We start from the raw sequence: 25,298 nt of genomic DNA, 5'->3' as shown, positions 1-25,298 counted from the left end.
CAACTGAGCTACAGGAGGCCAAATAGAATTAAACTCAGTTTTTCACAATTCCTGACATTTAATCCTAGTAAAAATTCCCTGTCTTAGGTCAGATAGGATCTCCACTTTATTTTAAGAATGTGAAATGTCAGAATAATAGTAGAGAGAATGATTTATTTCAGCGTTTATTTCTTTCATCACATTCCCAGTCGGTCAGAAGTTTACATACACTCAATTCGTATTTGGTAGCATTGCCTTGAAATTGTTTAACTTGGGTCAAACGTTTCAGGTAGCCTTCCACAAGCTTCCCACAATAAGTTGGGTGAATTTTGGCCCATTCCTGATGTCAGGTTTGTAGGCCTCCTTGCTCACACACGCCTTTTCAGTTCTGCCCTCAAATGTTATATAGGATTGAGGTGATGGCCACTCCAATACCTTGACTTTGTTGTCCTTAAGCCATTTTGCCACAACTTTGTAAGTATGCATGTCCATTTGGAAGACCCATTTGCGTACTATTGTTTGTACAGATGAACGTGGTACTTCAGGCGTTTGGAAATTGCTCTCAAGGATGAACTAGACTTGTGGAGGTCTACCATCTTTTTTTCTGAGGTCTTGGCTGATTTATTTTGATTTTCCCATGATGTCAAGCAAAGAGGCACTGAGTTTGAAGGTAGGCCTTGAAATACATCCACAGGTACAGTGAGGGAAAAAAGTATTTGATCCCCTGCTGATTTTGTATGTTTGCTCACTGACAAAGAAATGATCAGTCTATAATTTTAATGGTAGGTGTATTTGAACAGTCAGAAAAACGCATGTCAAAAATGTTATAAATTGATTTGCATTTTAATGAGGGAAATAAGTATTTGACCCCCTCTCAATCAGAAATATTTCTGGCTCCCAGGACTTTTATACAGGTAACGAGCTGAGATTAGGAGCACACTCTTAACGGGAGTGCTCCTAATCTCAGTTTGTTACCTGTATAAAAGACACCTGTCCACAGAAGCAATCAATCAATCAGATTCCAAACTCTCCACCATGGCCAAGACCAAAGAGCTCTCCAAGGCTGGAATGGGCTACAAGACCATCACCAAGCAGCTTGGTGAGAAGGTGACAACAGTTGGTGCGACTATTCGCAAATGGAAGAAACACAAAAAAACTGTCAATCTCCCTCTGCCTGGGGCTCCATGCAAGATCTCACCTCGTGGAGTTGCAATGATCATGAGAACGGTGTGGAATCAGCCCAGAACTACACGGGAGGATCTTGTCAATGATCTCAAGGCAGCTGGGACCATAGTCACCAAGAAAACAATTGGTAACACACTACGCCGTGAAGGACTGAAATCCTGCAGCGCCCGCAAGGTCCCCCTGCTCAAGAAAGCACATATACAGGCCCGTCTGAAGTTTGCCAATGAACATCTGAATGATTCAGAGGAGAACTGGGTGAAAGTGTTGTGGTCAGATGAGACCAAAATCGAGCTCTTTGGCATCAACTCAACTCGCCGTGTTTGGAGGAGGAGGAATGCTGCCTATGACCCCAAGAACACCATCTCCACCGTCAAACATGGAGGTGGAAACATTATGCTTTGGGGGTGTTTTTCTGCTAAGGGGACAGGACAACTTCACCGCATCAAAGGGACGATGGACGGCGCCATGTACCTTCAAATCTTGGGTGAGAACCTCCTTCCCTCAGCCAGGGCATTGGAAATGGGTTTTGGATGGGTATTCCAGCATGACAATGACCCAAAACACACGGCCAAGGCAACAAAGGAGTGACTCAAGAAGAAGCACATTAAGGTCCTGGAGTGGCCTAGCCAGTCTCCAGACCTTAATCCCATAGAAAACCTGTGGAGGGAGCTGAAGGTTCGAGTTGCCAAACGTCAGGCTCTAAGCTTTAATGACTTGGAGAGGATCTGCAAAGAGGAGTGGGACAAAATCCCTCCTGAGATGTGTGCAAACCTGGTGGCCAACTACAAGAAACGTCTGACCTCTGTGATTGCCAACAAGGGTTTTGCCACCAAGTATTAAGTCATGTTTTGCAGAGGGGTCAAATACTTATTTCCCTCATTAAAATGCAAATCAATTTATAACATTTTTGACATGCGTTTTTCTGGATTTTTTTGTTGTTATTCTGTCTCTCACTGTTCAAATAAACCTACCATTAACATTATAGACTGATCATGTCTTTGTCAGTGGGCAAACGTACAAAATCAGCAGGGGATCAAATACTTTTTTCCCTCACTGTACACCTTCAATTGACTCAGATGATGTCAATTAGCCTATCAGAAGCTTCTAAAGCCATGACATCATTTTCTGGAATTTTCCAAGCTATTTAAACTTCTGACCCACTGGAATTGTGATACAGTGAATTATAAGTGAAATAATCTGTCTGTAAACAATTGTTGGAAAAATGTTAACAAGAAATTTGTGGAGTGGTTGAAAAACGAGTTTTATTGACTCCAACCTAAGTGTATGTAAACTTCCGACTTCAACTGTAGATTGTTAGCCGCTCATTATATAAACAAATAATGTGACTGTTCACAATGGGAGTCTGAATGAGTGTTTAAATTGTGAAAGTGTGTTGTACAGTAGGCCAGTAGACATTCTGTACTGTACTGCAGAGTGGAGCTGAGTGGTGCACACAGAGTCCCGGTTGTGTGGTTATCTGTTCTCTGTCACTTTTAGTGTCTAGGCCTCTAGTTTTAGGATATTTATACAGAGAGGAGATTACCAGGCGTTTTTAGCGTGGCGTGTATCGGTTTTGTCCCTGTGTGAGAAAGAATGTGATGTGTGTGTCTGTGGGATGGATGGCGGATGAAGTGCTCTCTGTTCTCTGCCGTATTATTTAACAGACAGTAAACCACACAGTATTATTTTATCAGAGCTTTAAAAGGAAGTAAAATGAAGCATAGCCTCTGTCTTAAAAGCACTGTTTCTGGAGATGATAAGTATTTGACCTCTCATACTAAATATAGACTAAGGTATGTCACATTGTTTTCTCCTTTCATGGAGGGATTCTAGATGGCTAAAGGGTAAGGCTGTCCCAAACTGAAATATTTCACCTCTGCCGCTGCACTCCACATGTTCTACTCAAGCACACATGCACGGGGACACACATGCACATTCTCCTGACACTAACCCACACACTGGAATCCTGTGACCTGCTGAGTGCTTAGACTGGGCTGTGTTCCCTCCCATAACCCTACTGTTGACTCTCTCATTGACCCCAGGGCAGTGGAGGTGCTGAGAAGGGCTGTTTTGTGTGGGTCAGAATGGGTCAGCTGGCTCTCGTCTGGTCTGGTCTTGGCCTGGTCTGGGTCTGGTCTGGGCCTTGTCTGGTCTGGGCCTGGGCCTGGGCCTGGCCCTGGGCCTGGGGAATGGAGCCTGGACTAGCTGTTCCCCAGGGGATGCTTAGACTCACAGTAATGGAGTTTGTACTGTAGTTACCATGCCTCAGATTGGCCACCAATTACACCCCAGAGAGCAGTTGAAGTAGTTTCACTTAACAGTCTTAAAGATAAATTAGTTGAGGCTGTGTGGGTTTTACTGGGCTACTGTGCTGTGTACGTGCATAAGTGTTTGCCTGTCTACTTAAAAGATAGTATGCCTGTGAATTTACGGTATGCATACAGTATGCCTGCGCTATGCTTCCTGTACTTCCTGCAGGTTTTACATTCTGATTTCCTTGGGAAAAGAAACTGCAACAAGGAACAAGGAAATAAGCAAAATGTGTCAGCATGGATTCATGGGGTTTCCCACTCTGTCCCCCCCCGTCTGTCTGTCTGTCTGTCTGTCTGTCTGTCTGTCTGTCTGTCTGTCTGTCTGTCTGTCTGTCTGTCTGTCTGTCTGTCTGTCTGTCTGTCTGTCTGTCTGTCTGTCTGTCTGTCTGTCTGTCTGTCTGTCTGTCTGTCTGTCTGTCTGTCTGTCTGTCTGTCTGTCTGTCTGTCTGTCTGTCTGTCTGTCTGTCTGTCTGTCTGTCTGTCTGTCTGTCTGTCTCTCTCTCTCTCTCTCTCTCTCTTTCTCTTTCTCATAATGAAGCCTACGCTATAGCACTCCTGACTTCCAGACAGTAAAGTACAGAAAAGTCTGCTCTTGATTCCTTTGTTTCTACCTACTAAGGTTATCTAACTTTCTGGATCAGAGGGATTCCTGGGCAGCGGAGCCGGAGAGGGAGAGAGAGAACATCCTGTGTGTTCAGGTCTTTACAGCGTCATACTACTCCACCTGCAGCCTTTATGCCACCTCGCACACAATGCGGTGAATGGGGTGAATAGGGGCTTCATTGACAGTCAAGGCTGAGGCTCTCCATTGGCTGAGTAATTACTAATGTGACTCAGAGACTCTGTGATGAGGTGGGATGAAAACACCAACAGTTGCTGTATCCTCCATCTTTGGTGACGTTTTGAAGTTCTTTTTTGTTTCAAAATGTTGTGATGTAATCACAAATTGAGGAAGTCTAGCCCACCTATATTAAGACCCAATGTACTATACCTTTACTATAATAATAGTGACAAATACAGAAGAGAAGTCCACCCTCTATAAAATGTTGCTTCTGTTTGTCTCGTCACGCTTCAGCATAATGGCCTGCAGGTCTCCCACAGACTACACTAGTATGTCAACTTAATACACTGAGTGTACAAATCATTATGCTCTTTCCATGACATAGACTGACCAGGTCATTCCAGGTGAACGCTTTATTGATGTCACCTGTTAAATCCACTTCAATCAGTGTAGATGAAGGTTAAATAATTATTTTTGAGACAATTGAGACATGGATTATGTACAGTGGGGAAAAAAAGTATTTAGTCAGCCACCAATTGTTCAAGTTCTCCCACTTAAAAAGATGAGAGAGGCCTGTAATTTTCATCATAAGTACACGTCAACTATGACAGACAAATTGAGAAAAAAAATTCCAGAAATTTTTAATGAATTTATTTGCAAATTATGGTGGAAAATAAGTATTTGGTCACCTACAAACAAGCAAGATTTCTGGCTCTCACAGACCTGTAACTTCTTCTTTAAGAGGCTCCTCTGTCCTCCACTCGTTACCTGTATTAATGGCACCTGTTTGAACTTGTTATCAGTATAAAAGACACCTGTCCACAACCTCAAACAGTCACACTCCAAACTCCACTATGGCCAAGACCAAAGAGCTGTCAAAGGACACCAGAAACAAAATTGTAGACCTGCACCAGGCTGGGAAGACTGAATCTGCAATAGGTAAGCAGCTTGGTTTGAAGAAATCAACTGTGGGAGCAATTATTAGGAAAAGGAAGACATACAAGACCACTGATAATCTCCCTCGATCTGGGGCTCCACGCAAGATCTCACCCCGTGGGGTCAAAATGATCACAAGAACGGTGAGCAAAAATCCCAGAACCACACGGGGGGACCTAGTGAATGACCTGCAGAGAGCTGGGACCAAAGTAACAAAGCCTACCATCAGTAACACACTACGCCGCCAGGGACTCAAATCCTGCAGTGCCAGACGTGTCCCCCTGCTTAAGCCAGTACATGTCCAGGCCCGTCTGAAGTTTGCTAGAGTGCATTTGGATGATCCAGAAGAGGATTGGGAGAATGTCATATGGTCAGATGAAACCAAAATAGAACTTTTTGGTAAAAACTCAACTCGTCGTGTTTGGAGGACAAAGAATGCTGAGTTGCATCCAAAGAACACCATACCTACTGTGAAGCATGGGGGTGGAAACATCATGCTTTGAGGCTGTTTTTCTGCAAAGGGACCAGGACGACTGATCCGTGTAAAGGAAAGAATGAATGGGGCCATGTATCGTGAGATTTTGAGTGAAAACCTCCTTCCATCAGCAAGGGCATTGAAGATGAAACGTGGCTGGGTCTTTCAGCATGACAATGATCCCAAACACACCGCCCGGGCAACGAAGGAGTGGCTTCGTAAGAAGCATTTCAAGGTCCTGGAGTGGCCTAGCCAGTCTCCAGATCTCAACCCCATAGAAAATCTTTGGAGGGAGTTGAAAGTCTGTGTTGCCCAGCGACAGCCCCAAAACATCACTGCTCTAGAGGAGATCTGCATGGAGGAATGGGCCAAAATACCAGCAACAGTGTGTGAAAACCTTGTGAAGACTTACAGAAAACGTTTGACCTGTGTCATTGCCAACAAAGGGTATATAACAAAGTATTGAGAAACTTTTGTTATTGACCAAACTTACTTATACTTATTTTCCACCATAATTTGCAAATAAATTCATTAAAAATCCTACAATGTGATTTTCTGGAAAAAAAAATCTCATTTTGTCTGTCATAGTTGACGTGTACCTATGATGAAAATTACAGGCCTCTCTCATCTTTTTAAGTGGGAGAACTTGCACAATTGGTGGCTGACTAAATACTTTTTTTTCCCCACTGTATGTGTGCCATTTTAGAGGGTGAATGGGTAAGACAAAATATTTAAGTGCCTTTGAACGGGGTATGGTAGTAGGTGCCAGGCACACCAGTTTGTGTCAAGAACTGCAACGCTGCTGGGTTTTTTACGCTCAACAGTTTCCCGTGTGTATCAAGAATGGTCCACCAACCAAAGGACATCCAGCCAACTTGACACGACTCTGGGAAGCGTTTGAGTCAACATGGGCCAGCATCCCTGTGGAACGCTTTCGACACCTTGTAGAGTCCATGCCCCAACGATTTGAGGCTGTTCTGAGGGCAAAAAGTGGTACAACTCAATATTAGGAAGGTGTTCCTAATGTTTTGTACACTCAGTATGTCAAGCATTGGTGTGCCTTCTAAACCACAGGCATTTAGACCAATATAACATAACTGTGAGAGGTGAGGTTCCTTGCATAATAAAGCTAACCATGTTATTTTATGGATGCAGGTGGTCCTGAGCTCTGTTTGGCCCTGTGTAATGTCTCCACAGGTGTTGAGTGTGCAGGGGGGAGTGTTGAGTGATTGATGAGCTGAACGCCAGGCAGGCTTGTGTAATCGGCACCCGCCACACCTGGGAGATAGTCATCCCTGTTGTCGTGGTTTCATCAGGCTGCTTCCTGTCAGGACATATCCTGTGTTACTGTGTTAGCGCCAGCATGCAGCTCCACGCTGGCTGGTCGCCTGGCTGCGTGGAATGGAAGATGTGACGCACAAGAACCCACCTGTTGTCTGGGAGAAAGACTGGCATTATGGGATCAGGGTCAGACAAACAGGGGTGGTAGTTTACTCATGTGGGTTTGCTGTGTATTAGGGTCTAATGGATAATATTGCAAAGGGAAGGAAAAAAGTGTTACATTTGTCAGGAATGTACATTAGTTGTTTTGACCGCTTATGGTTTCAAGTCCTAAAACTCTTAAGCTACTGTATATCTCATGACTGAGATTTTTTTTTAATACAACAAGTATTTCAAGTCTCTGTTCCTGTTCTTAATAGTCTCCACTTCTCAAACCTTCCCCACAAGCCCTCATCATAATGAACATAGATCTAAGGTGACATCAGGTGATTAGTGCTTATCGCTTAGTACTTTCAGAAATAACAACACAGACTAAAACTATGATCTACAGTACCTATTTCTATGTCCCCCAGCCGTTCCTCTCCTCTCAACACAACAGACCAGACCAGGCAGTCAGCTAGAGTCAGCTAGTTCATTACTGGAGCTCAGATAAGATCACATCCTTCCTCCAAGAGCAACAACCCTCCTCCTCGTTTCTCAGGCCCTACATCACAACCTGATGACCTGATCAAGCAAACAGTAGTATTTTACACTCTGTCTCTTTCTCAGTACATAGCAGACACATAGAGGATCCAGAGATCTATTAGATTACTGTCTACCACAGTCTGGCCTTGACCGTAGACAATACAGTCATATGGCTATCCTTTAGGCAAGGGTTGGGCAAACTACAGCCCATTCAATCTGACCCGCAGGGGGTTTGAATAAAAATGATTATTATGGGTTAAAAAAACACTCCAGTATGTAGAAATTATAATGGACCTATATATTTTCAAATAACTGCCCCTTTTCTGGCCCAGAAATTGATTTTGACAAACAAATCGGTCCCAATGAGATATGTGCGGCCCTCTGTTGAATTTTGAAATCCTGAATTGGCCCTCAAGCAAAAAAGTTTTTAGGCCCTTACAGTAAAGTGGAGCTTTGTCAGAATATTGTAACTTAATGGGAACCTCTTCATCATAAGCACCTCTCAGAATCAAAGGTTAGGGGTAACGTATGGCCCCCGGCCTGTCTTTACCTTAGGGATACCTTTCTTTCTAAATCAACGTCAAGTGGGTTAGAAGAGCATAGAGTGCATTAGTCCCTAGAGGAATGTGTTGGGATGTGTTCTACTTCAATCCGCTGTTTGATTTAGAAGTCAGAGGCGTGCATGCCACCTAGGTCCTAGATAGTCAAATCATTAACTGTCCAGACAGATCTATGACATGCTTCTGACTAGGTATCCCCCTTTCCTTTCCTTCCCTCCTTCTTGGATCAAAGAGGCCAGCACACATAGAGGCCCTGTCTGTCTGTCTGTCTGACTGACTGCACACATAGAGGCCCTGTCTGTCTGTCTGACTGACTGACTGACTGACTGCACACATATAGGCCCTGTCTGTCTCTCTGTCTGTCTGACTGACTGCACACATATAGGCCCTGTCTGGCTGTCTGTCTGTCTGACTGACTGACTGCACACATAGAGGTCCTGTCTGTCTGTCTGACTGACTGCACACATAGAGGCCATGTCTGTCTGTCTGTCTGACTGACTGACTGCACACATAGAGGCCCTGTCTGTCTGACTGACTGCACACATAGAGGCCCTGTCTGTCTGTCTGTCTGTCTGACTGACTGCACACATAGAGGCCCTGTCTGTCTGTCTGTCTGTCTGTCTGTCTGTCTGTCTGACAGCACACATAGAGGTCCTGTCTGTCTGTCTGACTGACTGACTGCACACATAGAGGCCCTGTCTGTCTGTCTGTCTGACTGACTGCACACATAGAGGCCCTGTCTGTCTGTCTGTCTGTCTGTCTGACTGACTGCACACATAGAGACCCTGTCTGTCTGACTGACTGACTGACAGCACACATAGAGGCTCTGTCTGTATATCTGTCTGACTGCACACATAAAGGCCCTGTCTGTCTGTCTGTCTGACTGCACACATAGAGGCCCTATCTGTCTGTCTGTCTGACTGACTGCACACATAGAGGCCCTGTCTGTCTGTCTGACTGACTGACTGCACACACAGCATGTGTATAGGGCCTGTCTGTCTGTCTGTCTGTCTGTCTGTCTGTCTGTCTGTCTGTCTGACTGCACACATAGAGACCCTGTCTGTCTGACTGACTGACTGACAGCACACGTAGAGGCTCTGTCTGTATATCTGTCTGACTGCACACATAAAGGCCCTGTCTCTCTGTCTGTCTGACTGACTGCACACATATAGGCCCTGTCTGGCTGTCTGTCTGTCTGACTGACTGACTGCACACATAGAGGCCCTGTCTGTCTGTCTGTCTGACTGACTGACTGCACACATAGAGGCCCTGTCTGTCTGTCTGTCTGACTGACTGACTGCACACATAGAGGCCCTGTCTTTCTGTCTGACTGACTGCACACATAGAGGCCCTGTCTGTCTGTCTGACTGCACACATAGAGGCCCTATCTGTCTGACAGACTGCACACATAGAGGCCCTGTCTGTCTGTCTGTCTGACTGTCTGTCTGACTGACTGACTGACAGCATACATTTACATTTACATTTTAGTCATTTAGCAGACGCTCTTATCCAGAGCGACTTACAGGAGCAATTAGGGTTAAGTGCCTTGCTCAAGGGCACATTTACGTCATTTAGCAGACGCTCTTATCCAGAGCGACTTACAAATTGGTGCATTCACCCTATAGCCAGTGGGAAAACCACTTTAAACTTTTTTTTTTTATTTTTTTTTTTTGACGTGAGAGAACTTGGGAAGGTTGAACACCAGACGGGCTGCGGCATTCTGGATGAGTTGTAGGGGTTTAATGGCACAGGCAGGGAGGCCAGCCAACAGCGAGTTGCAGTAATCCAGACGGGAGATGACAAGTGCCTGGATTAGGACCTGTGCCGCTTCCTGTGTAAGGCAGGGTCGTACTCTCCGAATGTTGTAGAGCATGAACCTGCAGGATCGGGTCACCGCCTTGATGTTAGCGGAGAACGACAGGGTGTTGTCCAGGGTCACGCCAAGGCTCTTCGCACTCTGGGAGGAGGACACAACGGAGTTGTCAACCGTGATGGCGAGATCATGGAACGGGCAGTCCTTCCCCGGGAGGAAGAGCAGCTCCGTCTTGCCAGGGTTCAGCTTGAGGTGGTGATCCGTCATCCATACTGATATGTCTGCCAGACATGCAGAGATGCGATTCGCCACCTGGTTATCAGAAGGGGGAAAGGAGAAGATTAGTTGTGTATCGTCAGCGTAGCAATGATAGGAGAGGCCATGTGAGGATATGACAGAGCCAAGTGACTTGGTGTATAGGGAGAATAGGAGAGGGCCTAGAACTGAGCCCTGGGGGACACCAGTGGTGAGAGCACGTGGTGCGGAGACAGCTTCTCGCCACGCCACTTGGTAGGAGCGACCGGTCAGGTAGGATGCAATCCAGGAGTGAGCCGCGCCGGAGATGCCCAGCTCGGAGAGGGTGGAGAGGAGGATCTGATGGTTCACTGTATCAAAGGCAGCAGACAGGTCTAGAAGGACAAGAGCAGAGGAGAGAGAGTTAGCTTTAGCAGTGCGGAGAGCCTCCGTGACACAGAGAAGAGCAGTCTCAGTTGAATGACCAGTCCTGAAACCTGACTGGTTTGGATCAAGAAGGTCATTCTGAGAGAGATAGCAAGAGAGTTGGCTAAAGACGGCACGCTCAATAGTTTTGGAAAGAAAAGAAAGAAGGGATACTGGTCTGTAGTTGTTGACATCAGTGGGATCGAGTGTTGGTTTTTTGAGAAGGGGTGCAACTCTCGCTCTCTTGAAGACGGAAGGGACATGGCCAGCGGTCAAGGATGAGTTGATTAGTGAGGTGAGGTAGGGGAGAAGGTCACCGGAGATGGTCTGGAGAAGAGAGGAGGGGATGGGGTCAAGCGGGCAGGTTGTTGGGCGGCCTGCAGTCACAAGTCGCAGGATTTTATCTGGAGAGAGAGGGGAGAAAGAAGTCAAAGCATAGGGTAGGGCAGTGTGAGTAGGACCAGCAGTGTCATTAGACTTAACAAACGAGGATCGGATGTCGTCAACCTTCTTTTCAAAGTTGGGGGGGGAGGATTCAGCACGGAGGAAAATGTGGCAAAGAGCTTCCTAGGGTTAGAGGCAGATGCTTGGAATTTAGAGTGGTAGAAAGTGGCCTTAGCAGCAGAAACAGATGAAGAAAATGTAGAGAGGAGGGAGTGAAAAGATGCCAGGTCGGCAGGGAGTTTAGTTTTCTTCCATTTCCGCTCCGCTGCCCGGAGCTCTGTTCTGTGAGCTCGCAATGAGTCATCAAGCCACGGAGCTGGAGGGGAGGACCGAGCCGGCCGGGAGGATAGGGGACACAGAGAGTCAAAGGATGCAGAAAGGGAGGAGAGGAGGGTTGAGGAGGCAGAATCAGGAGATTGGAGGGAGAAGGATTGAGCAGAGGGAAGAGATGATAGGATGGAAGAGGAGAGAGTAGTGGGAGAGAGAGAGCGAAGGTTGCGGGCGGCGCATTACCATCTGTGTAGGGGCAGAGTGAGTAGTGTTGGAGGAGAGCGAGAGAGAAAAGGAAACAAAGTAGTGATCGGAGACATGGAGGGGAGTTGCAGTGAGATTAGTAGAAGAGCAGCATCTAGTAAAGATGAGGTCAAGCGTATTGCCTGCCTTGTGAGTAGGGGGGACGGTGAGAGGGTGAGGTCAAAAGAGGAGAGGAGTGGAAAGAAGGAGGCAGAGAGAAATGAGTCAAATGTGGACATAGGGAGGTTGAAATCCCCCAAAACTGTGAGGGGTGAGCCATCCTCAGGAAAGGAACTTATCAAGGCGTCAAGCTCATTGATGAACTCTCCAAGGGAACCTGGAGGGCGATAGATGACAAGGATATTAAGCTTAAATGGGCTAGTGACTGTGACAGCATGGAATTCAAATGAGGAGATAGACAGATGGGTTAGGGGAAAAATTGAGAATGTCCACTTGGGAGAGATGAGGATTCCTGTGCCACCACCCCTCTGACCAGATGCTCTCGGGGTATGCGAGAACACATGGTCAGACGAGGAGATGTTTCCGTCAGCGCCAGGAAGTCGAGGGACTGGAGGTTAGCATAGGCTGGGATGAAGTCAACTTTGTTGGCAGCAGAACGGCAGTTCCAGAGGCTGCCTGAGACCTGGAACTCCAGGTGTGGGGTGCGTGCAGGGACCACCAGGTTAGAGAGGCAGCAGCCACGCGGTGTGAGGCGTTTGTGTAGCCTGTGCAGAGAGGAGAGAACAGGGATAGGCAGAGGCATAGTTGACAGGCTGTAGCAAATGGCTACAATAATGCAGAGGAGATCGGAATGAAATGAACTAAACATCTGGGAGAGGAGAGAGCAGGGCCTCCCTCACCAAAACTTCCACCTCAGAAACTATAATTGTTTCACTGAACCACCCGAACAAAAACTCTCCCAACTTCCACCTTTAGAAATCAGAATTGTTGTGAACCACAGCGGTTCAATGTTTCAAGGAATAGACTCAACCCACTTTATTCAGCTAGCTAACTATGACACCATAGCTAACTAGCATGCTAGCATCCAATAACACACAGTTTAGCACCAACACTTGGTCACAACAAACCACCAATAGTGTGTTAACACACTAAACAGATAATTTGTGTCCGTGTCTAGTTCCTTTCATAACGCAGCAATAATTAAACGTTGGCTAGCTAGCACAAATAAATTGTATTTAGCTGCCACAGTACAGCACACAATGGCTACTGTGTTGACTCTGTTCGAAAAACGGCTAGCTAGCTAGCTTCGTGCTACACCCGGCACCGCCGAAAACAATGCTAACCTACAATAACTACCCACAACAGCCCACGATGCCTAACTATGACACCATAGCTAACTAGCATGCTAGCATCCAATAACACACAGTTTAGCACCAATACTTGGTTACAACAAACTACCAATAGTGTGTTAACACACTAAACAGATAATTCGTGTCCGTGTCTAGTTCCTTTCATAACGCAGCAATAATTAAACGTCGCCGCCAGCTAACATTTGTCTTCTGCAATCAGTAGGTGTAATTAAGTACAGTAGCTACTAACTACCTAACGTTGATGGCTCAGATAATGAGGTTAGAAAAACGGCTGAATGGTAGGTAGCTAGCTGGCTTAATTACAGGTACTCTTAAGCGTGAAATAACATTGGAAACAACTCTCCACCGTTGCTAAACGTTACCAGTAGCTACCCGCTAGCTAGCCTCGTGCTTCGCCGGGCTCCGCCGTAAACAATACTTACCTACAATAATTACCTACGGAAACCTACAATAACTACCTAAATAACTACCTAAATAAACTACCTACAATACCTAACTACAACTACCTACCTACGATCTAAATACATGGTTTAAGCTTTACTCAACACCATATAAGAAGCCAAGCTTACCTTACAGCACTAGGTTAATCTTAACAGACCAAGGATGACAGCACACATAGAGGTCCTGTCTGTCTGTCTGACTGACTGACTGCACACATAGAGGCCCTGTCTGTCTGTCTGTCTGACTGACTGCACACATAGAGGCCCTGTCTGTCTGTCTGTCTGACTGACTGCACACATAGAGACCCTGTCTGTCTGACTGACTGACTGACAGCACACATAGAGGCTCTGTCTGTATATCTGTCTGACTGCACACATAAAGGCCCTGTCTGTCTGTCTGTCTGACTGCACACATAGAGGCCCTATCTGTCTGTCTGTCTGACTGACTGCACACACAGCATGTGTATAGGGCCTGTCTGTCTGTCTGTCTGTCTGTCTGTCTGTCTGTCTGTCTGTCTGTATATCTGTCTGACTGCACACATAAAGGCCCTGTCTGTCTGTCTGTCTGACTGCACACATAGAGGCCCTATCTGTCTGTCTGTCTGACTGACTGCACACACAGCATGTGTATAGGGCCTGTCTGTCTGTCTGTCTGTCTGTCTGTCTGTCTGTCTGTCTGTCTGTCTGTCTGACTGACTGCACACATAGAGACCCTGTCTGTCTGACTGACTGACTGACAGCACACGTAGAGGCTCTGTCTGTATATCTGTCTGACTGCACACATAAAGGCCCTGTCTGTCTGTCTGTCTGACTGCACACATAGAGGCCCTATCTGTCTGTCTGTCTGTCTGACTGACTGCACACATAGAGGCCCTATCTGTCTGTCTGTCTGACTGACTGCACACACAGCATGTGTAGAGGGCCTGTCTGTCTGTCTGACTGTACACACAGCATTCGTAGAGGCCTGTCTGTCTGTCTGTCTGTCTGTCTGTCTGTCTGTCTGTCTGTCTGTCTGTCTGTCAGTCAGTGTGTCCCAGGAGAGTTTATCGTAAAGAGAAAACGCCTGTGTTACGTAACCAATTTCACATAAGACACCACAGAAAGAGAACAAAATGCTGCTTGGCCAATATAAAATAATTAATCAATATTTTATTGCGTAGTTTCATAATTTCACAACGATCATTTCCTGTTTTTATTCATGAGGTTTGCTTTACAGGGTTGATCAGCCCTTAGCCTTTTGTCAGATTTTCTGTGGTAAGAGAGCTGAACAAATAGAGTTAAATGGAAAGTTTGAAATGAATTAATGCATACTGAAGTTTGTTTAAGAAAGTTGTTTTAAGGCGGATAAATGAAAAGAGATCTAATCTGTATATCTGTCTTTAGAGTCTGATACATTAGGCACTGGGAGTCGGCATATTCTGCTCTCCAGTGTATGGAGGTCAAATACACCAAGCTATGCTCAATATAGCATGGAATTCCCCAGTCCTGGGATAGTGACGGACTACTGTCATTTTATGGTGTTATAGTAAATGAATGCATTCGGAAAGTATTCAGACCCCTTGACTTTTTCCACATTTTGTTACGTTACAGCCTTATTCTAAAATGGATTCAATTGTTCTTTCCCCTCATCAATCTAAACACAATACCACATAATGACAAAGCAAAAACTGGTTTTTATAAATTTTTGCTAATTTATTCAAAATAAAAAAATGGAAATATTAAATTTACATAACTATTCAGACCCTTTACTCAATACTTTGTTGAAGAACTTTTGGCAGCGATTACAACCTTGAGTCTTCTTGTGTATGACGCTAAAAGCTTGACACACCTGTATTTGGGGAGTTTCTCCCATTCATCTCTGCAGATCCTCTCAAGCTCTGTCAGGTTGGATGGGGAGCGTCGCTGCACAGCTATTTTCAGGTCTCTACAGAGATGTTCGATCTGGTTCAAGTCCGGGCTCTGGCTGGACCACTGAAGGACATTCAGAGACTTATCTCAAATCCACTCCAGCACTGTCTTGGCTGTGTGCTTAGGGTCGTTGTCCTGTTGGAAGGTGAACCTTCGCCCCAGTCTGAGGTCCTGAGTGCTCTGGAGCAGGTTTACATCAAGGATCTCTCTGTACTTTGCTCCTTTCATCTTTCCCTTGATCCTGACTAGTCTCCCAGTCCCTGCCGCTGAAAAACATCCCCACAGCATGATGCTGCCACCACCATGCTTCACCTTAGCGATAATGCCAGGTTTCCTCCAGACGTGACGCTTGGTTTCATTTAATTTTTTTTACATTTTAGTCATTTAGTTTCATCATACCAGAGAAGTCCTTTAGGTGCCTTTTGGCAAATTCCAAGCGGGCTGTCATGTGCCTTTTACTGAGGAGTGGCTTCCGTCTGGCCACTCTACCATGAAGGCCTGATTGGTGGAGTGCTGCAGAGATGGTTGTCCTTCTGGAAGGTTCTCCCATCTCCACAGAGGAACTCTGGAGCTCTATCAGAGTGACCATCTGGTTCTTGGTTACCTCCCTGACCAAGGCCCTTCTCCCCCGATTGCTCAGTTTGGCCGAGTCTTGGTGGTTCCAAACTTCTTCCATTTAAGAATGATGGAGGCCACTGTGTTCTTGGGAATGTTCAATGCTGCAGAAATTGTTTGGTACCCTTCCCCAGATCTGTGCCTCAACACAATCCTGTCTCGGAGCTCTACGGACAATTCCTTCGACCCCATGGCTTGGTTTTTGCTCTGACATGCACTGTCAACTGTGGGACCTTATATAGACAGGTGTGTTCCTTTCCAAATCATGTCCAATCAATTGAATTCAACACAGGTGGACTCCAATCAAGTTGTAGAAACATCTCAAGGATGATCAATGGAAACAGGATGCACCTGAGCTCAATTTCGAGTCTCATAGCAAAGGGTCTGAATACTTATGTAAATAAGGTATTTCTTTTTTAGATTTGTAATACATTTGCAGAAATGTCTAAAACCCTGTTTTGTCATTATGGGCTATTGTGTGTAGATTGATGAGGGAAAAACCTTTTAGAATAAGGCTGTAACGTAATAAAATGTGGAAAAGGGGAAGGGCCTGAATACTTTCCGATTGCACTGCATGTTTATTTTAGTTTTATTTCAACCTGTATGATTGGTTTTGTGTGTCTTTACAGCTGACCGATGGGGGCAAGGCAGCCAAAGCCAAAATTAGTGTGGGAGATGTAGTTCTGTCTATCGACGGAATCGCCACCAAAGGCATGAACCACCTGGAGGCCCAGAACAAGATCAAAGCCTGCACAGTCAACCTCAACCTCACCCTGCAGAAGTAAGAGGCAGCGCACACACTCATACACACACGCTTGTGCGCATGCACAGATATCAGTGTTTATTTCGTCAAACACCTATTTTTCAATGGCAATTGACGAGACTGTAATTTACTAAATATTCACAGAAAAAACTATTAACTAAACAAAAATATTTTTTCATTTCAATTGACTAAAGCGAGACGAGACTAAATTATCTCTGTGACTAAAATCTGACTACTAAGTGAACTAGACAAGAGTTTTTGGAGAGATTGAGAGCTTTTCAGTGATATAAACAATTAATATGAACAGCACAGATGCACAGCGCAGTTCTGTTCAGCAGTGGGAAGGTCGCGCCACACCCGGCACATAGCTGGTGAGCTGCGGGGGAGCAAGCGATGAGTGTGGGCAGACAGGCAGACAGGCTCGGCACTGGCTCCGCCTCTGATTATACACATTGTGCAGGCGACTCTCTGGCTTCCCCGTAGCTAACCAGTCACCACCAGCGTTCTAGTTAGCTACCCTTTGCCTGGTTAAGAAACACAAGCTGTTTTACGAAATTAAAAACAATAGCAGCATTGAGTTTAATAGTAAAACAACAGTCTAGCCATGTTCTTTTCTCCCTTGAGTATAGAAAAGTAGGTTGTCTTTGAATTTGTAGTCTCTTCCAAGTCAAGGTAAGCTTTTGGTTTTATTAATTTATTGCCACCGGGGCCCGCCGGTGTAACTGCTAAACTGCTTGCTGCTGACTGTACACTGTACTGCATGATTGTAGCAGGTTACTAACGTGGTAGTTCTAGTAGCTATGTTGACTATGACATTAATATGGTGACAATGATGTAGGATGTGTGTAGCGGTTAGCGGTTATGATATGAAGGTTTGGCTTGGGAAGGTTTTTTCGCCTAGTCACAGACAGCTGATATGTTGTGCACTGAAGTCCACAAGCGAAGCAAAAAGGTAAGAGGAGAGCGCATAGATGCGAGAAGTAATTATACAACAATCAAAGGGATCATGCTGTTTGTATGTGACTGCTATGAAAGTGAACTGTGTTTGTGCGTGATCAGGGGTGTATTCATTCCACCGATTCTGTTGAAAAACTTTTCTTAAACGGAAGAAAATGGAACGAAATGGGGATAAAACATACCTGAATTCGTCCCATAGAAACTCTTGTTTGCAACTGTTGGACTAATGATTACACCCTAGATCAGCTGGATGCAGGCAAGAGTTTGGAAGGCGGTATTGAATGTGTCAATGTCTGTTACCTTGATTACTCAAATTTCTCTCGACCTGTGCAGCTACGTTGTAAACTTTCATTCATAGATTAGGTTATAGCAACCTCATGATGGGTATAGGGAACATTTGAGTATCATGTAGTAGCCTAAACCTATCGATGTTACATTGAGCTGGGTGAATGGAATATGAATGACAATCATCCAATATGCTGTAATAGAAATAAGGCCATGCTCGTAAAAACAAAATGGTCCTCCCTCATATTAAACGACACCGACCGCCACTGATAAGGAATAACGTAGGCTCTATTATTTTCTATCTGCAATGTATGAGAACGTTTTGCAACTGAACATGGCCCATGTATTACCAGTAGCTTATATGCAAACATTTGGTGGTACAGAAAGAAAGGAAAAGGGATAGCAAACAATTTATGGATAAAATGTATCTTGCCACTTGTCACGGTTTCGGCCGAGGCTGCCTCTCTCCCTTGTTCGGGCAGGCTTCGGCGTTCGTTGTCTCCGGAATACTAGCTGCCACCGTTGTATGTTTCATGTTCGTTTGCTTTTGTCTGATTGTTGTCACACCTGTTATCATTTAGTGTCATTAGTGTCCTATTTAGTTCTCGTTGTGTTTGTCAGGTGTTGTGTGTTATTGATTTTGGTCTGTCGTGTGTTGGGCGGATTTTCGCCTTTTCGCTCGGTTGAGCTTTCCTCCACTGCGTTGGAGCGTTACGCACCTGTTAGTGCGCTTTTTGCTATTTCGCCTTCGTGCGTATTTTTGCCTTCGGGCAAGTGTTGTTATTTTTCCTATTTGGAGATTAACTAAAGTTGTTTGGACTATCCTTCGGTGTTCTGCGTTTGATTCCACCACTACACCCACCTACAGCACGCGTGACAGAATAACACACCAATAATGGAATCAGCAGGAGCCGCAGCAGCCCAGACGACGCTGGAGGACCAGGTCCGGGAACAACGGGACCAGATCCTGCAGATGGGGACCGCACTGCAGGAGGTGATCACCACCATCCGAGGCTGGGGAACGCCTCCACCGCCACCCTCCCTGCCAGCACCATCGGCCAGTCCGCCCATTCCCGCACCGGAACCCCGAGGAGTCCGACTCTCGCTCCCGAGGGCCTACGATGGAACCGCGGCCGGGTGTCAGGGATTCCTTCTCCAGGTGGAGCTGTACCTGGCCACCGTGCACCCGGCGCCCTCGGGACATGAGAGCGTGTCCGCCCTGATCTCCTGCCTTTCCGGGAAGGCATTGGAATGGGCCAACGCGGAGTGGAGGAGGATCGACGCGGACACCATCACGTACGACGAGTTCTCCCGCCGCTTCAGGGCGGTGTTTGACCATCCCCCGGAGGGGAAAGCGGCGGGGGAGCGTCTGGTCTTCCTCCGGCAGGGGAGGAGGAGTGCCCAAGAGTTCGCCCTCGATTTTTCCGTACTCTAGCGGCAGATGCAGGGTGGAATGATCGGGCTCTCGTCGATCACTACAGATGTAGTCTACGAGAGGACGTCCGTCGGGGAGCTGGCTTGTAGGGACACCAGCCTCTCGTTCGACCAGTTGGTCGACATGTCCATCAGGCTGGATAACCTACTAGCTACCCGCGGACGTCCCGAGGGGGTCCGTCCATTTCACCCTCCAGCGCCTCCGAGCCGTGTCCCATGGAGCTCGGGGCGCTGGCGCTAGAGAGAGGAGGGGTCGGCTTACTAGGGGGTCCATCCCCTGCACCAACTGTGGTCGGGGAGGACACACCGCGGCTAGGTGCTGGGGATGGCCTCCTAGGGGAGAGGACGACAGGTCCCGCACTGGGGATTCCTTCCAGGTGAGTAGGCGCCCCACTCACCCAGAGCTCTCTGTTGCACATTTCTGTATACCTGTGAGTTTTCCACAGGTAGCACCTCATTCCCAGCATAAGGCGCTGGTAGATTCAGGCGCGGCTGGGAATTTTGTTGATAAGAAGTTTTGTTTAGCCTTAGGGATTCCCCTTCTTCCTGTTGATGTCCCTTTCCCGTTCATGCCCTAGATAGCCGTCCGTTGGGTGCGGGCTTGATCAGGGAGGTCACTGCGCCACTTAGGATGTGTGCGCAGGGGGGTCATCAGGAGATGATTCAGCTATTTCTGATTGACTCTCCTGCGTATCCGGTGGTGCTGGGCATGCCCTGGTTGAGTACCCATAACCCATTTATTTCGTGGCAGGAGAGGGCTCTGATGGAGTGGTCTGCTCAGTGTGTGGGTCGATGTTTGGGCGTTTCCGTAGGGGCTACCTCGGTGGAGAGTCCAAACCAGGTGCCCGCATTGCACGTTCCCCCTGAGTATGGGGATTTGGCCATCGCGTTTAGTAAGTCGAGGGCGACGCGGTTGCCGCCCCATAGGCAGGGAGATTGTGCGATAGACCTCCAGGCAGGAGCTGCGCTCCCACGGAGCCATGTGTATCCTCTGTCTCAGGAGGAGAAGAAAGCTATGGAGACTTACATAGACGAATCTCTGAGACAAGGATACATACGGCCTTCCACTTCCCCTGCGTCCTCGAGTTTATTTTTTGTGAAGAAGAAGGATGGGGGTTTACGCCCGTGCATCGATTACCGTGGTCTCAATCAGATCACGGTGAAGTACAGTTATCCACTCCCGCTGATTGCGACCATGACTGAGTCCTTGCATGGGGCGCGTTTCTTCACTAAATTAGATCTCAGGAGCGCGTACAACTTGGTGCGCATCAGGGAGGGCGATGAATGGAAGACAGCCTTTAGTACCACCTCGGGCCATTACGAGTATCTTGTCATGCCATACGGGTTGATGAACGCTCCGTCAGTTTTCCAATCATTCGTGGATGAGATCTTCAGGGACATGCAGGGGCAGGGGGTCGTTGTGTACATAGATGACATTCTCGTGTACTCGCCTACCCGTGTCGAGCATGTGGCCCTGGTGCGCAGAGTGTTGCGGAGGCTGGTGGAGCACGACCTGTATGTTAAGGCAGAGAAGTGTCTGTTTTTCCAGGAGTCGGTCTCCTTTTTGGGGTATCAGTTGTCTGCGTCAGGGGTGAGGATGGAGGTAGACCGGGTGTCAGCCGTGCGTAATTGGCAAACACCAACCACTGTGAAGGAGGTGCAGCAGTTTTTGGGGTTTGCGAATTACTACCGGAGGTTTATCCGGGGGTTTTGGACAGGTGGCAGCTCTCATCACGTCTCTCTTGAAGGGGGGTCGGTGCGTCTGCAGTGGTCTGCCGAGGCGGACAGGGCGTTTGGGAGGCTGAAGGACCTGTTTACCTCGGCTCCAGTGCTGGCACATCCGGATCCCTCTTTACCATTTCAGGTAGAGGTGGACGCGTCTGAGGCCGGTATAGGAGCCGTGCTTTCACAACGGTCAGGCGCGCCACCTAAACTCCGCCCCTGTGCTTTTTATTCCAAGAAGCTCAGTCCGGCGGAGCGAAACTATGACGTAGGGGACAGGGAGCTGTTAGCCGTGGTACAGGCCCTAAAGGTGTGGAGGCACTGGCTTGAGGGGGCTCAACACCCTTTCCTCATTTTGACGGACCACCGTAACCTGGAGTACATCCGGGCAGCGAGGAGGCTGAACCCTCGGCAGGCTAGATGGAATATGTTGTTGACCCGGTTTACATTTAAGATCACGTACATCCCTGGGTCACAGAACGGTAAGGCAGATGCGCTGTCTCGGCGGTATGACACGGAGGAGAGGTCCGTGGAGCCCACTCCCATACTGCCGGAGTCGTGTCTGGTGGCACCGGTAGTGTGGGAGGTCGATGCTGAGCTCGAGCGGGCGTACGCACCGACCCTAGTCCACCACAGTGCCCGGAGGGTCGGAAGTACGTTCCGCTCGAGGTTCGGGATCGATTGATCTATTGGGCTCACACGTCACCCTCCTCTGGACACCCGGGGATCGGCCGGACAGTGCACTGTCTTAGTGCCAAGTACTGGTGGCCCACGTTGGCAAGGGATGTGAGGGTTTATGTTTCCTCCTGCTCGGTGTGCGCCCAGTGTAAGGCGCCTAGACATCCGCCTAGGGGTAAGTTACTACCCCTGCCCGTTCCACAACGACCATGGTCCCACCTCTCGGTGGATTTCCTTACTGACCTTCCTCCTTCACAGGGGAATACCACTATACTGGTCGTTGTGGACCGGTTTTCTAAGGCCTGTCGTTTGCTCCCCATGCCGGGCCTTCCTACCGCCCCTGCAAACTGCCGAAGCCCTATTCACCCATGTGTTCCGGCACTACGGGTACCCGAGGATATTGTGTCTGATCGAGGTCCCCAATTTACCTCCAGAGTCTGGAGGGCCTTTATGGAGCGGTTGGGGGTCTCGGTGAGCCTCACCTCGGGTTACCACCCGGAGAGTAATGGGCAGGTGGAACGTGTGAACCAGGATGTGGGTAGGTTTCTTAGAACATACTGCCAGGACCGGCCGGAGGAGTGGGCAAGGTACGTTCCCTGGGCCGAAATGGCCCAGAATTCCCTACGCCATTCCTCCACTAACCTAACCCCCTTTCCAATGTGTGTTAGGTTACCAGCCGGTTCTGGCACCCTGGCAGCAGAGCCAGATCGAGGCTCCTGCGGTGGATGAGTGGGCGAGGCGCTCGGAGGAGACATGGAACGCTGCACACGTCCACCTGCAGCGGGCCCTCCGACGTCATAAGGCGAGCGCCGATCTCCACCGCAGTGAGGGACCGGTGTACGCACCTGGTGATCGAGTCTGGCTCTCTACCAGAAACCTGCCCCTCCGCCTGCCCTGTCGGAAACTGGGTCGGCGGTTTGTAGGGCCATTTAAAGTCCTGGGAAGGTTGAACGAGGTGTGTTACAAATTACAGCTACCTGTTGAATATAAGAGTATTAACCCCTCGTTCCATGTGTCCCTTCTCAGGCCGGTGGTAGCTGGCCCACTCCAAGAAAGTGAGATCAGGGAGACTCCTCCGCCCCCATTGGACATCGAGGGGCACCGGCGTACTCCGTGAGGTCCATCTTGGATTCGAGACGTCGGATGGGGGTCTCCAATATCTAGTGGAGTGGGAGGGTACGGTCCGGAGGAGCGGTGCTGGGTGCCGAGGAGAGACATTTTGGACCCGTCTCTCCTGACGGAATTTCATCGTGGGCACCCGACGCACCCTGCTCCGCGTCCCCGGGTCGCCCCGAGGCCGGAGTCGGCGCACGTCTGGAGCCGCGCGTCAAGGGGGGTACTGTCACGGTTTCGGCCGAGGCTGCCTCTCTCCCTTGTTCGGGCAGGCTTCGGCGTTCGTTGTCTCTGGAATACTAGCTGCCACCGTTGTATGTTTCATGTTCGTTTGCTTTTGTCTGATTGTTGTCACACCTGTTATCATTTAGTGTCATTAGTGTCCTATTTAGTTCTCGTTGTGTTTGTCAGGTGTTGTGTGTTATTGATTTTGGTCTGTCGTGTGTTGGGCTGATTTTCGCCTTTTCGCTCGGTTGAGCTTTCCTCCACTGCGTTGGAGCGTTACGCACCTGTTAGTGCGCTTTTTGCTATTTCGCCTTCGTGCGTATTTTTGCCTTCGGGCAAGTGTTGTTATTTTTCCTATTTGGAGATTAACTAAAGTTGTTTGGACTATCCTTCGGTGTTCTGCGTTTGATTCCACCACTACACCCACCTACAGCACGCGTGACACCACTACACTATATCTGACTGGGTAAATAACTTTATTTTGAGTTAATGGGGACCCATTGACTCAGACTTGAGCACTTGGACCAGGACTTGAGCACTGGGACTCGGACTTCAGCCATAGAACGTTGATAACAAAGGCAATGACGCGACCACATGACGGAGGTGCAACCCATACTACTTGGCCAATACTTTGCGGCACCGTCTTGTGATTGTGCTACTCTCTCTCTCTCTCTCTCTCTCTCTCTCTCTCTCTCTCTCTCTCTCGCCATCTCTCTGTCCCTCTCTCTCTCGCCATCTCTCTGTCCATCTCTCTCTCTCTCCATCTCTCTCACTCTCTCTCGCTCTACGCTTGTGTGTGTCTGTTTGTTTAATAGGTAATGTTAATTACAATTTAGTCAAAAAGACTAGACTCAATCTAAAAAAGAATGCCAAAATGAACACTGACACACACACACACACACACACACACACACACACACACACACACACACACACACACACACACACACACACACACACACACACACACACACACACACACACAACCCACACACACACACACACACACACACACACACACACACACACACACACACACATACATGTCTTATCTTTCATTTAAGAATTAACTGGTACTTAGGCCATTCAACCTTTGTAAGAAGTATTGACTTGTCTGTTCAGCTAGTTAACATACAGCTCAAAAACCCATACATACCCCACAAGACACACAATCAGGGATCTTTTCAGAGTCCCGAAGTCCAGAACAGAGGCTTGGAGACACACAGTACTACATAGAGCAATGACTACATGGAATTCTCTTCCACCTCAGTTAACTCAGGCAAACAATAACATCAGTTTTTAAAAAACTCAGGCAAACAATAACATCAGTTTTTAAAAAACGGATAAAACAACACCTCAAGGAACAACGTGGACTGTGAAGGCACACACACATTGTTCTTTAATGTTTGAGATTACTATTATTCATTTTTGTATATTATTTATTTTCTCTTTCTTCTTCTTATTTTTAAAGAGTCATATTGTGCTTCAGTCGTAGTGATCTTAGTTTAAATTTGTGTAGCTGTTCTTGTCCCTTAGTGATCTGTATTGTCTTCAACAGCTAATGGGGATAACAATCTATGAATCAAACAGCAGTAGTTTAACAGCACAGAGTAGAACTGAGTGCTACTACAGACTGTTGTATCACTCCTTCCTGTGGGTTTTACTGTGTCTTTTTAAAACTTCACAGACTTTACATGTGACTTAGTTGATTATGTCTGAAGCTCTGTATTTAAGGCACATTTCAGGGAAATATAAAACGATTACGTGAATGCCTTACGTAAAAAAAAAAATATATATTTCTTACTGGACCATTACCCAAATGAAACACCACTTATATTTAGCAGTTATGGGTCATTGCCTTGTCAGAAACGTTTATTTCTCTATGTGCCGAATAAATAAACAAGTATAGTTTTTCATGGTTGAGAGCCGATGAACCTGGTAGTTCTTTAAACTGTCTCTGAGTTTGGCCTGCTCTGTTTATGCAATACATAACTGCCCTGTCATTGTCCCTGGGGCCCTCTTATGAATTATCACGCTGTTGAGATTTATCACTCTGGCTTGTTTTGTCTTGCATGTTATATATCTCTTTGTATGTGTGTCTCGTCAAGCACACTATAACTTGATGCAGTGTGTGAAGTACTACATACACAATGGGAAAAAAGGTTAGGTCGGAAATACAGCACAGTGGCCCTGGATGGACAGAA

At 47.3% G+C, this 25,298-nt stretch overlaps 1 protein-coding gene across 4 annotated transcripts in view; it reads left to right on the top strand.

Moving 5' to 3' along the window:
* The window catches only part of LOC121573839 (PDZ and LIM domain protein 5), a 130,435-nt gene that overhangs the window by 61,586 nt on the left and 43,551 nt on the right, over positions 1-25,298 (top strand). For all 4 annotated transcript variants that reach the window (XM_041886169.2, XM_041886173.2, XM_041886172.2 and 1 more), the window contains exon 3: positions 16,547-16,698. In XM_041886169.2, coding sequence (XP_041742103.1) covers positions 16,547-16,698 — 152 coding nt within the window. The remainder of the gene's footprint in view (positions 1-16,546; positions 16,699-25,298) is intronic.

The sequence above is a fragment of the Coregonus clupeaformis genome, chromosome 9 (assembly GCF_020615455.1).
Source record: "Coregonus clupeaformis isolate EN_2021a chromosome 9, ASM2061545v1, whole genome shotgun sequence".
Classification (NCBI taxonomy): domain Eukaryota; kingdom Metazoa; phylum Chordata; class Actinopteri; order Salmoniformes; family Salmonidae; genus Coregonus; species Coregonus clupeaformis.
This window is presented reverse-complemented; position numbering and strand designations above follow the sequence as displayed.